Source organism: Python bivittatus, unplaced genomic scaffold (assembly GCF_059951505.1).
Source record: "Python bivittatus isolate LINGU-HERP-01145 unplaced genomic scaffold, Pbiv_v1 ctg000070_np1212, whole genome shotgun sequence".
Taxonomy (NCBI): domain Eukaryota; kingdom Metazoa; phylum Chordata; class Lepidosauria; order Squamata; family Pythonidae; genus Python; species Python bivittatus.
Genome location: NW_028277034.1, coordinates 46,376,656 through 46,390,786, shown reverse-complemented (window position 1 = coordinate 46,390,786; position 14,131 = coordinate 46,376,656). Strand labels below are relative to the sequence as shown.

At 38.5% G+C, this 14,131-nt stretch overlaps 1 protein-coding gene across 1 annotated transcript; it reads left to right on the top strand.

Moving 5' to 3' along the window:
• The first annotated feature begins 2,803 nt into the window (after positions 1-2,803).
• MEPE (matrix extracellular phosphoglycoprotein) lies at positions 2,804-9,399 on the top strand. The gene is made up of 4 exons (XM_025173518.2): positions 2,804-2,863; positions 4,980-5,033; positions 6,328-6,420; positions 7,416-9,399. The coding sequence occupies exons 1-4, from the start codon at positions 2,810-2,812 to the stop codon at positions 9,351-9,353; spliced, it is 2,139 nt and encodes a 712-aa protein (XP_025029286.2). The 5' UTR covers positions 2,804-2,809; the 3' UTR covers positions 9,354-9,399.
• The last annotated feature ends 4,732 nt before the right edge of the window (positions 9,400-14,131 follow it).

Sequence of the window (14,131 nt, the reverse complement as noted above, 5' to 3'; positions counted from 1 at the left end):
GTAATGCCTTCTGAATCATAGTTTCCTTCCTCTATCCTTATCCTTCCTTAATCAGCTTTACTTTACACCCTTGAGAAATTGGCTGGAAGTTACAAAATCCTATTTAGGATGAACCTATGCATCATGAACATTGGTGGCTTCTCCACCAATCACCCAGTCCACTCCCCACTACCTCTGTAACCTAAATTTACTACAGGTACTCATGTTTGTCAGCCTTATGAGGTAGACCAAATCAAGAAATTGATCCACAGGAAAATTAGAGTGGTATTTTATTGAGATAGGCTATAATCACCAAATCTTGCAAGCCTGATTGTGCTTATATCTATATCTAATATCAGCTTACACATTATATTGCTTATAGCCTAGTAAACCAGGAGGAGCCTGCCTGAGTCTTTTCCACATACTATCTTGCTCCCCAGGACTTAAGGTATGTTTCAGCCCTCTTTGCTTATGTAACAGTTCTCGCCTATTTCCTTCAAGTCATCTCCTTGACTCTACATCTTACAGCAACAACTGCTTTTTCTGCATCCATCAAGAGGGACGGGGAAACAGAAATACCCATCACTCAATATATGTTGTTGTTACAGGAGGAAATATGATACAGGCCTGCCATTTCTAGTGACAGCACTCTGTTCTTTTAAACATAGTTCTGCCACAATATTAAGTGAAGAACGTGATGATTCTACCCCAATTGCCATTCTTACAATCAAGCCTCTTAAGCTGCACAATACATATTTATAACCTGCCTTTTGTTTATTCAACCAGATGGAACATTAGGTGGTTGTCTTCCACCACAAAACCTTTTTTAGGTGAAAACTGACCCTCCTCCAGTTATCTGTGGGCAAGTGCTAAAAGTAGCCAGATTAAGCATCGCAGTTATAATATAATTTAAACTTCAACAAGGTGTGCAAACGACTGCAAACAACTGCTGGAGATATCTTGTCTTCAGAAAACAGAAGGTAATGTCCTTGTTCCTTCTGTTCTGTAAAAAGCTGCCTTCTCCTCTGATTAGGCTAAATGCAATACTCTGTCTTTCTGCATCTGCAAATTTATGACTACCTTGAATGCTGATAACAGAAACTTGAACTAGGGATTTAATCCTGATTCATTTATTTTACTAACAGGAGCTGAATTGCCTTTAAAATAATGCCCCTTCACTGCTCGGATCATAACCTTCCTCTTAACAGAACCATGTGTTGGACTTGGATCATCAAGTCCTAGCTGCTATTAATCATGTTTACTAGGAATGTTGGGATTTGTACTCCAAAGCATAAGGAGAATATGTTGGGGCGAGTTGCCTCAAAACATTTCTCTGTGGATAGTGCATGCAAGGTAAATAGAAGGATAAATAGAATCTGTGCAAATAGGTTAACTTCTGTAGTATTATATATGTCAATGAGCATCTATCAACATTCCATAGATAAGTTGCTGCTTTTGTTAATTGTTGGGCTTAAGGTTTGGGGAGAGATGTTTTGAAATGTATCTGCTACTGGTTATTTATTTCTTTTATTGTTGCTGTGATTTATGTCTAATGGTTTGTGGTCTTTTAGATTTTCATTATCTTAACATTTTTGTAAGGTATATTCAAACTAACTGTTATAGTTAGTAGATACAGCTTAATGTGGGAAGGTTTTGTGAGATGAAGAATGGAACCCTTAACGGGTATACTAAAAAGAACTAAAAAGTAGCCCTTACTGCCAAATTAGGATGTATAGGATTGTAGCCTGAATAACTTCCTTTTTCAACAACTCTGCAATTTTATGAACTTGAATAATTTGAAGCAGGGGGAGGCCATCTTATGTCCTTGAGATCTTTTGGACTACAACTCCCACTGTTAGCTATGCTAACTGAGACTGATGGAAGTTGAAATTCAACGTGTTTTGGAAGGTATTAGATGCTTAGTCCCAAAGTAGAGAAATATTGCTGTCAAATATTTAGCAGTTATATTCCTTAAGCAATTCTGTGCATGCTTACCTGGGTAGACAATGCATACAATTGCTCTGATTGTCTGAATCTGACCCATGGAGTAAGAAATCTTACCTTCCATCCACATCTATGGATGCTACCTGACATAAAACAAACCATAGCTCAATTGTCTTATAATGGTATTTGAGAAAGACCTTGAAAGACAGGGCGAAGAGATGCTGCCTAGGGAACAGTCAGATAAGAGAGGGCATAGCCCGCAGCTGCATATTAGATGGAGAAAGAGGCTCAGAAGGGACCCTCCCTAGCTTCCCAGGCTGTAAAGGAGATGGCAGGAGATTTGTACTTTCAGACTTGCAAGATTCTGTTAATGTAGCTTTACAGTAAAATAGAATTAGCTCATCTGGTCCTGTTTCCTGTCTGATCTACCTGAGAAGGCTGACACATCTAAGTCACAGAAATCTTTGTCATGTGAAACAGTTATGTCCATAGGAAGAACTATGGCTTAACATACTATGTGAACCCAGTAACTGGGGGAGGGGGTGTATGTGTCAAATTCCCACTTAGTTATAGAAAATATTGGATGCTTCTCAACTTACCTTACCACGTACAGATTAAAAGTGGGGAGGACCTACCTATGCAGGAAAAGTCAGTTGAAAATGTAAGAAATCAATGAATACGCATACAATTGGACTCCTTATCCTGCAAACCATTCTCTCTACGTGTGGATTCAGATTGCCTTGTTGAATCATTTTATCAAAAGAAGGAATTCCATGCTAGTGATAATTAAACAGAAAAATGAAAGCACCTGGATGTAACCAGCTGACTAACATGAAATGGTAAACAATATTTTGTTGTTCTGCTTTATCCTTAGGGAGTTCTTAACATGAAGACTGTCCTGCTGTATTTCTGTTTCTGTAGCCTCACTTGGGCCCAGGCAGTGAGTATTACTAATTTTAAGCTGCAGTCCTATGTGCACTTGCAAAGGAGTATGTCTGGTTTATATCCAATAAGGCTTCTTTAGATGTGTCCCCAGAACACTGTTACAGTACATGACCTAAAATTCCTGTTCCCATCTACAGTAACTCTTCCAGTGTAAGTGTCCACTGACCAGCAAAGTCAGTAGAGCAGTTGTAATCTAACATATCTGAAGGATGTCATATCTGGTATAAGACTGGATGACATTACATGCACCATAGTGTCATTTGCAAATGACATGAATTATGTAATATGAATTGGTTATGCATGAGTCTGCCCCTAGATGGTGAAAGAAAAGGGTAAAAACTAAGGATGTTCTAAGGTTGTGTCAGTCATGGGCTAGGGGTGAGATGCTGACAATGTAAAGGAGACATGGTAGAAAAAAGATGTTGCTGGAGCATGTTTGTGCCATGATTATGGGAAGAGGAGAAAAGACCCAGAATCTTGCATGTAGGTGAGTGAGCAGATTGATGGTGGTTGGATGGAATTCTCCGTTCCTTCTTTGAACCAAGAATATTAATAGGAAAGCCATTTCAGCACTACACTAAAAAAGAAAACCCTTCTCAGAAAAACAGGAAATGAGAGATCAGATATGCAAATATGTCCTTTTGGGCTCTCTTTTTTTCAGAACAGATGATTCAGCCAAAATCAATCCACTGCAGGATGAAGGCCTCTTCATTAAGGGTTATGGACCATAGTCTACCATGCTGGTCTAGTGTGGGTTGATAGACAGATGTCTTCCCAGTCTGCAGTCAACAGAAAGTGACTAGCCCTAAGTCACCCAGCCTAAGGGAGGACTAGAATCTGGGTTTCCCTGCTCCTAGTCCAGACCATAACACTTTAACCACTATATTACACTGGCTTTCTCTCTCTTTCTCTCTCTGTATGTGTATGTGTGTGTATGTGTGTGTATATGTGTGTGTGTTTGTACACGCAGAATTTGCTGCCAGATTGTAATTATAATTAGAGGACAGAAATCATTAAATTCATAGAGAATGGTCACATGAACAGAATTTATTATTTAAATGTAGGGTATCTTTACAAAAGAGCTTTGCAGAATTCAGAAGCAGCTCCAGACCTGTCTGATCTCTTAAGAAATTTTGACTAGTTTGGAAATCTAAAATGACTTATTTATAGCTTTGTGATAGTTTAAAACCAGAGCAAAACTGGCAGTGCTGGAGCAAAAGCAGTATCGTTGTAGCATTTTTATTTGGCACACATTTATATCTGAGTACAATGCAAGACCTATTTTTCCCTGTGAGCTAGGCTGGGATGAGAGAGAATGACTGACCCAAATGAACTTCCACAGAGGAGAACAGACTACAACCTGGATCTCCCCATTCCTAGACCAACACCTTAACTATGAGATGAACTTGCGGGGGGGCCATTTTTCTATTTCCTTGCTCTGCCTTCCTCACTCTGCCTTCCAGCAGCCAGATTCAATGAATTTCAGCACCGGAGCTTGAAAGAGGCTTTTGAATGCAGAAGGATAACATCTTTGCAAGCAGGAAGCGTCCTCTAATCCAACAGTGCAAAGCTGGTTTGTTCGCAGATGACCAGACAAATGCATGTACTGAACGTGTGGATGGGGTGTGTGTGTGTGTGTGTGTGTGTAAGCAATTTTTTCAGGGGGAGGGAAAATGAATATGATGGGATTTTTCTCGTTCCAAGACTGGCAATAGCTAGAAGCAGGGCCCTGACTAAAGGATGTTCTTTGCACTCTCCTATTGATCAGCTGGAGGTAGCACTAATTTGGTTGAGGGATTCTCTCCATGTTTTCAGCAGTTCAATCTCAGTAGAAATGAAGAAGATTGCAAGGTGGCTTCAAACTGTTTTGTGTAGGATTATAAAATGCAAAAAGTATATAGTGGAAGTATCCTTAATTTACAGTGAGATTAAATCAAATTTGAATATTTATTTTGACCATGTCCAATTCTTCACCCTGGTCACACCCAACTTTTGGAGTACATTCCCTCAGCCCCAAAAGTTTATGCATCTTAGCTTTAGTACAAGACAGGAAGTTATTAACTTTGGGGATGAATGATTTGTCATTCTGAATCTCCTCCATTTTCTTCCAGGAGCTTCAGTCCCATTACAGAAAAGTAAAGCAGAAATGTATTGGAGAACATCAGGTAACTTTAACAAGCACTGTGACAAAAACATAGCCTTCCTCTAATTCTTGGTAATTAAGAAATAAGGAAAAGGTTAAGTCTGTACAAACAAAAAAAAGGGAGAAAAAATTATATATCCCAATACTTTGTCCCACATTCTGAATCTGAGTTCATTAAAGGCTGATTCACTCAATGCATTTTGTAACTGAATCAAACAATTCCATGTCAAGGTTGAGTCTGAGTCTATCTCTTCCGAGTTATCTCTATGAGTGTAGTTTTTCAGTGATGGAGGAAGTGACAGCAAGTCTTCTGCCTGGCCACAGTTTTGCTAGTGTGGGAGTTGGAACGCTGAAGAGTTCAAGATTTATTTCAACCATTTCAAATGGCTCTAACACTGCATTTTATATTTATTTGCAAGTTTCTTGGAGTTTTTTATGTATTTGTTCTGGCAAAACAATGAGGGTATTGCATTTTGAAACAGCAACAGCACTTACTTTTCCTAAAATTGGGGTGATTTTGGTTGGGTTCACTAAAATCTTGTCAGACTTGACAAACTCCTGAGACTTAGGGCATTTAAAAAATGTATTCTGGTGCCCCCACTAGGAACTCTACAATGGATTTTCAGAGAGAGGTCCCTGGATTATAGATTGGGAACAACTGCTGTAGAGTACAAGTCTCAAATCCAAGGATAAGAATGAATTTCTTCTTCTGAAGGACACTGGCCTTGATTTTTAGAAGAGGAGGAAGGATTGAGTCTATCTTTGTTCATGGGCTTGCTTCTTTTTCTAGCTATTTTACATCTCTAGGTTAACACATTTATTTTACATAGCTGGCTAGTAGATATGTTCAAATTCTAAGTGTCAGCAACATTATAGAAATGTAGAAATAGAGTTATCTTTAAAAAAACCAATCAGATAAATATATAGGATTCTCTGAAAGTAAAAAAAAAAAAGTCTTAGTTAAATTATTAGATTTTAAAAGACTCCGTTACATATTACTAGAACAACAAAACCAAGCCTGGGGAATTTTAAAGAAAGATTAAGTATGCCCTCTAGTGGTTCTAATAATTTCCAGAAAAATCAGAGGAAAGTTAAATTCATAAATAAATAATACAAACTATGATCATTGTGCTAAAACTTGAGTGGATCTGTTGGGGTTTTTGATCTCTGTTTTATTTTTCTCCTTCCCAAAGCTGAAAGTCCAAGCAAGGGAAGGTGACTTGGTGTTTTCTAGTCCAAAGGAGGCCACTAGGTTGGTCTCTTCTGCACTAAACAGCTGAAAAAGTACTTCTAATGCTTGATTTTCTTGTCCCCAGATAACAGTCAAAGGCCATCATTCCAAGCATGGGTTTTACATATTTAATTATATGTATTCATCTTCAGAGCCAGAGAACCAAACACAGATTAAGGTAAAATAATATTTTTATGCATGAGCCTTTATCTCTATCTTTATCACCATGTGTTATGCCACGGCTATATAATTTCATTCAAGAATTTCTATGCAGGTACTACTTCTAGCACCTGCCAAGTATATTCACCTGCAGCCTTGACTGCAGTGGTTTCCAAAGTTTAAAGCCTAGTCGGGGAATCTTTTGTATTTTAAAAGCTGACTGAAGCAAAAAGGTGATTTTTTAAAAGGCTTATCTAATTTAGTAAGGGTAAGTAATGCCTTTTCTTCCCAGCAATGCCTCCAACTGTTACACCACCCCCAGGTTGCATTCAGGATTTTTAAGTCTCTTTGGGGCTTGGGCCAAAAAAAAAAAAAGCTATATTTGATCTGTTGCTTGATCAAAAATAAAGGTCTTTTTAGGACATGAGGAGAACAGGATGGCAGCTCGGAAGATATTTGCAGACTAAATGGGGAACTGTCAGAAGCGATATTTAGCCTGCAGGCCAGAGATTCACACGTCTGAATCAAAGTTCTCTCTTCCCAACAAAAGAAACTGATGTAAAACCATAATTATCTACATAGACAACTAGCAAGCTAGAGGAGAAAATAGAAGTGTAAGAAACTGAAATGAGTAGCTTTTAATTCACAATACAGTAGCCCTGAAAAGTTTGAAGAGCTTTTTGCTTTTGCACATTGGCCAGGAAGGTTCTAGAGTTGTTTTGAATCAAAGCAATTCCCACTAGAGTTATCTGGAATAGAAAAGGAAGAACACACAGAAATGCAATACCCTGGCAATGATATTGCTATTTACAATGTTCATTTAGTTTGGTTAAAAAAAAATCCAGGCTGAACTGTTTCTGTGGAAATAATGAGAGGTGGTTGTTTTCTCACTCTGTGCCTTATACCTCATCTTAACCTTTATGATTAATAATGTTTTTGTTCACTGTTAACATAAACCAAATAATGGCATTCTCCTGCCAAACTAATGATTTTCTTTTGGAAAATGCAATTTAGAAGGAAGACGGTGAGCATATTTCCAGGCCTACTCATGTTACTGTCAGAAACAAGGAATCTAGAGATCCAGTTGACAATCTTACTGAAATTGCCCAAGTGACAAATGATGAGCAAAAGCATTTAAGTAAAATGGGAAATGACAGCCTGGAAAGAACTACTGAAAACCACCAGAATTTGAGTGGACATTATGGAAACACTAGAAACTGGGATTTTGACCAAGATGCCTTAGAAATTTTTGTAGATAAAAGAAGAGATGAATTTTCTACAGGATATATTACCAGTGAGATAGAAGGAAGTGGGGATAATGTTCCTGACCAAGTTGCCATCCATCATGCTGTCACTAGTGACAATAAAGATCATGACCAAGATAAAGACCACCAAGTCATAGTGAAAGAGAAAGAAATTCATTCGGGGATAGCTAACAATAGCACGTCATTAAAACATAGTGATATCAAAATTGGGGTAAAAGAGAATGATGTCAGACTCACCCAGGAAATTAAAAAAATCATATCTGAGAAAACTAAGGACCCACAAAAGAAAGATTTTTCAAAGGTTTTTCTGAAAGGGTCAACTGATGCTCCCAAGAAGCAGCCAGACAAAGAGGAAAACGGTTACATTAATTTGTTACAGAAGGGCAAAAAGGATAGAGGAACTTCCAAATTATCTAATAATCTTGATATACAAAGCAATCTTTCTGTAGAGTTTCTGGAGAAAATTGAACCCATAAGAACTGGAAACAATTACACTGATGTTTCAAAGTCTAGTGGAATTAAGGTACCTAATGAAAAAAGTATTAGCAATGCAACAGTGTACGAGAAACATGGTGGTGAATACACTGTGATAATTAGGAAATTGGATAGGTCAATGAATACATCTAAAATTAGCAAACCACATGAAAAAGTTGAAGTGCATATAATTAGTAACAGCCATGTGGAAGAAGCTAATACTATCAAGGAACATAAGAAAGATGGAGCAACAGAAGATGTCATTAGGGGGCAGTCCAACAAACATATGGAAGTAGCTGTCACTTCCAGAATACACAAAAAGGATTATGGGAAAGTTGATGTCAAAGGAAGGCTAATAAAAGAGAAGATTGATCCAGGTAAAACAAACAAAACTAAAGTTACATTGAGTGGAAAGCTTAATAGTCTTGCGGGTAGATTTGAAGTTACTAAACCACCTCTGAAGGGTGAAGTTACTTTCCTTAAAATAATTTCTGACGATGATAGATCAGATCTTAATGCAAAAGAACAAGGCAAAAAAGGTACCCTTAAAGTTGATTTCACTTATGGAAAGTCTAATATGGCTAAAGAAGATGTTGGTTCCACCAAAGCTCTTCAAAAAGGACTTGGCAGTCATGAAAAGATCAACAGAAAAAATCATAAAGTCTCACTGAATGATCCACAAGTACACAAGAAAGGCCAAAATAGATTTGGTGTTACATTTCAAGATGTTGACAGAGATGCCAGAGAAAATGCCAATTCCAATATAGGCAATGAAATTGTTGCAGAACTCAGGAAGAGTAATATTATAGAATCTTCCAACCCGGAGGCAGAATATCATGGTGAAAAAGCTGCTGAGTTCAAAAGTGCCCTTTCTTTATCTCATGGATCTCATAACAATATACAACTCGCTGTTCATATTCCAAAGAATGATCACCTTAAAGCTCAGGGGCATTTTTTGTCCCCTGTGAAGGAGAAAAAAGTTCCAAAGACAGGCCAAAAACCTGCTGAGATTAGTACTGGAACATACAGACGCCATGCAGCTAAGCAGCATTATAGATATGGCACTTTGAGGAGAAAGAGCAGTCAGCCTAATAAAAAGCGGCAATCAGTGAAGAAAGTCCACGTAAGTGATAGCAGCCAATCATCGGAGAGTGACAGTCGCCAATCCTATGAAGATTATCAGAATGACAAGCTTTCATCTGAAAGTGTTTAAATTGGCCTGTCTGCTGAGAAGAACCAGAGGGATGGCCACAGCCACATGGAAGACTCAAAGACTGCTTCTCAAGAAAACTCCAAGGAGCTCAGAAGTACTGATTAAATTTGTTTTTTTTTCAAAAAGCTTAATTGTACTTGATAAATATTATATATATATATATATATATATATATATATATATATATATATAATATAGTATTTATCAAGTATATATATATATCCTTTCAAGTTGAGCTTGAGTCCCAGTCACTTCTTAGTCATTTTCATGATGGGTTCTGGCAATAATATAGTTGCCCCTGCCTTCTTCCTCGATGCTTTTGGACTTCCCAGTCTAACCTACCGTGCTAGTATTTGGTCGTCTCTTACCCAGGTGCTACCCAAGTCTCACAATACTTAGCTTTTCAACATCAGGCATGGTTTGTCAGGTGTTGCAACCTAGTTGGGCACTGATGCATATACCCAAGACTCGATTACAGTAGTGATGGGTGCACTATTGGAAGACATAAAGGGTCAGGTTGGGCACAGATCATCCGGACAAGGTCTCTCTTTATGGTCACTAGCAGTCAACTCTAACCTGACTGCACATAATCAAGCCATCTGTTATATACTGTCAGACTTAAAGTGCTATCCTAGACATAGTTCCCCTACTGAGTACAATGGGGCTTTCTCCCAGGTTTAGATATATACGATGGCTGCCTAGGAGCCATTATTAAGACTTACAAATATTTACTGTGATGGCTCCTGTTTTAAAAAAAACAGGGATTAGATAAAGGAAGGAGAGTGAAACCAAAACTGTTGACTTATTCATATAAATTGATACATGCCCATACAAAAGGGGTGGGACTTACACCATAAGACCATGCTCCCCATCTTGGAGATTCTACCCCCCTGGCAGATTCCCATGATCCAGGATGAAAGAAGTTGACTGGGTGTGTGGATAGATGGAGAAGGGAAGCATAATAGTCATCCAGGAGAAATGACTGATTGAAAAAATGTTTGTGTACAGTTGAAGCATTTCCACTCCATCAAATCCCTTAGAACCATGGATGAAATCTACTCATCCCAATCTGTAAAAATATTAAAATAGATGTGGCATTTATGTTCTTTGACCCTAACTTCTTAACTTTTAATTTGATAGTAGGATACCAAAGTAATCTTAAACATAGAACAGACATTTTTTTAATACTAATTTTCTATTAAAAAAACTATATAATGAAATATTAGATATCTGTCAATATACTAGATTTCTTAATAACTGGTACTACAATGATGTTGCATACCAATAAAGTATTTAAGAACTCCAGCTTTTTGTCATTTTTAAAAATAAGAATATAGACCCAAGTTCAATTTTTCCCATTGACTTCAATAGCATGTCCCATGTTCATGCTGTATGAACCAATCCAGAGAATCCTATGTGGCTATGAAAAGTTGAAAATAGATACAGTAAGAAGTAGTCTCAAAGTGGTACCCCTCCAAATATTTCTCAAGGAAGTATCAGAAACAAAACCTTTTCACTCAGAAATAGGCATGTCTTTTTATGTTACATTGGTGAAGAAAAGTTCCTTTCCTCCCTCCTGCAGTGGTCAATCATATCTCATGTCTCACATTCATTTTGTCCTCCTTAAAAAATAGTGTTATTGGCTGTTATTCCTTGTTGATTGACAGGGAAGGAACCTTCATTTTGGCATTCTGGGAGTATGATGCAAATGCACTTTTTATTTATGAAGAAGATGCTTGTGCCTCTTTCTATCTACCCCCAAAATAACAATTGATTGTATGTCTCAAGGTCATTCTTCAGTTCCTTAAATGACTTCTGGCCTTAACTGCAGGTATCCAATTGTGCTGTTCTTTGGAAGTTCAGGAAAGGGAGGGAGAGAGGGAGACATTGATTCCAGGAGCTTTGGTACGAAAGCCTTGCGTTATTCAGATTCTGATAACAAGATAGAATTTAGTAGCTGCATAACAGCTTCTCTATTTCAGTCTTGCTCCCTCTGCTGGAAAGTTGTCAACTTTACAAATGAAGTTTGTAAAGAGTTGATTACATGAGAGAGACTGAAGAAGCTGCCTGGACAAGTAGTGAAAGGTCTCTAACCAAAAAGAAAAGAAGTCCAGTTGCCATGACTCAACCTCCAGACAATTCCACCTGGATGACTGAGAATCTTCATAAACATATTTGAAACGGGAACTTCTCACCTCAGTTTCTGTACTTATTATACTGTACCACCTTTCAGTTCTAAACCAAGGATTGTTTTAGTTAATTTCTACCAATCTAAGAGAGGAAAGCAATGAAATTCACTTCAGTCAGGGGGCAGAACACGTTCAGTTTTATTAAGCTGTTTGCCTTCCTAACTCCCCCTTGCTTTTCTTTTGCGGAGTAGGTGGGCACACAAATAAAGCAGTGGTCTATGACTGCCCATCATTAAAAAAAAAAAAACTGGATGGGACATATTTAGTTCTCAGAGGCATTCTTGGAAATCAAGACAATGCTAGAGACTAATACTTTTGTTTAGCTGAGTGACAGCTTCCCTTTTTTCCAAAAAGTGAAAAATCAGGTGGGGCAGGGGGTTTAGTGGGTAACCAAGGAGATCCATGGGCATGTTGGTTTCTCCTTGTGCTATGGTGGGGACCCCAAGGTTAAAGGCAAACTGTATGTGATGATTTTGTCCTAGTTTCAAATTACCTAGCAGTCAAAACTAGGAGTTTTAGTTCAAAAACTAAACAGTTACCTTAGACCAGCCCAGAATTCCCCAGACATGGCTGGCTGGGGAATTCTGGGAGTTGAAGTCCACTCATCTTAAAGTGGCCAAGTTTGGACAACACTGCCTTAGACCAAGCCAGACCTGCAGTCATGATAGCTCAGGGTTGTCAGCAGGACCCATCTAGGGAGCTTCAAACAAGCATCTTTCCCAGCCCCATTGGGAAATGCCAAAGATCAAACCTAGAACAGCTTGCTTTAAAACTATGTGTGCTAGACCATTGAATCAGGGTCTTTCTGGGACTGGTGAGAAAGCTAATTGTAGATGATTTCACTACAATTAAACAATTCCTATGGGGCCAGGCAGAGAACACTTAATTACGTATTCATTCACAAATCCTTGAAGCAGCAATGTTTTGAGAACTATTCAAATAAATAAGTGCAATTTAATTCCCCACTAGAGGGCAGGCATATCCTGTTTTTATCCAAGGCTATTGAAAGTGAGTAAAACGTACAAGTAATAAAACAGCTGTGCAAGACGATCCATCTCAATTCTGATGGCTGGAGGTAACTACTTCATGGTGGCACCTCAGACAAGTAAGGGACTTTGGCTCAATGTCTTCATTTGAAAGCATGAGACTGTTTTGCTTAGCCTGGTGGCTTTGTTTTGGTGGAAATGTCTTCTGCAACCACACATTCATGTTTAGAAATCCCTTGAAGGCAAATTAAGGCAAATTAAGCAGCCCATTTGGTGCAGTATCTGGAATCAAAGCACCAGTTCATTTTATGAAGCCATAACAAAGGAGTGCATTGTGGAAACCTCAATTGAAGGGAAGTGCTCCTTCAAGGCTTTACAAAAGCGTAATAAATCACTGTTTCTTGAGGAAAGAGAAGAGAAAAACCAGTTGTAGTTAATAGCTCTTGATACCACTTTCCCTGGAACAATTCCATTTTGGATTGATGGAATAAATGATGTAATTTACTAATCCACTCTTCAATCCACTAGGACTCTCAGAACAGCCAATTACAATTCACAATTATTTAAAGAGTACACCGCTATTACATTATACCAGTTGTACAAACCTGACCTACAATTACATGGGGCCAAGATCAAATTGCATGCACTGGACTTTATGAAAGGATTTTTCATCAAGCCAAATTTTCTTACCTCGATTAATTGAAGAACATCCCATGGAAAAGTCACTAGCAATGGCTTTAGTAGTCATAACAACCACTGGAAATCTAAGAATTGGCAGAGGCAAAGGGCCAGATCTAGAGAAGCTGCTGAGATTCATAATCAGCTGGTTACTCATGTGCATTTAGCCAGCTCAGAAGGTGACTGATATATAGACCAAATCCCCTCCATGTTTTTCTACAGCTAGGAATAGCTGTCACTCCTCTAGGTAAGCATTCAAGAGCTGGACTTTCCAAACCAATGCTTTAGCAGATCCTGCGCGAAGCAGGGGTCTGAACTAAATGAATCTGAGATTCCCTTGTACCGTGACCATAGGTGACTATACAGTGCATTAAGCTTTAGAGCTATCTTGGCCTGGGTGTCAATAGTTTGTGAAATCTGTAGTAGCATCTATAGCTTTGCACAAGCTACTAACCATCAGGCCAAGATAGCTCTAAAGCTTAATGCACTAGATAGTCACCCAGGGCAAATCCCAGTGATTTCAAGTCCTGGTAAAGGAGTTTGAGCACTTGGAGATTATCTATGCCTGATAAGTCTCAATAAAGATGAAACCAGTTGTACTGTGCCTTCCACTAGTCAGTAGCAATTGTAGCATCTGTTTTATAGGTATACTGTAGTTAGCCCATCAGAGGTTTACCATAGCTACCTCCACTCATTTTCAGGATTTTGCTGACAATTTTCACTGAGGAAATCTTGGCTGCAGGGTCATAGCACAAAGGGATCTGGGACTTCTTGAAGTGCATGGCAATCAGCTGTACTGCTCTGTTAGCATCACTGCAAATCTTCAATGTGGGCAGCTGGTTTCAGAAGTTAAACATCAAGCTTGGTTAGCATATGGTGGGAGACTACCAGGGAATATCAGGGTTACTGTATAAGCTAAACTCGA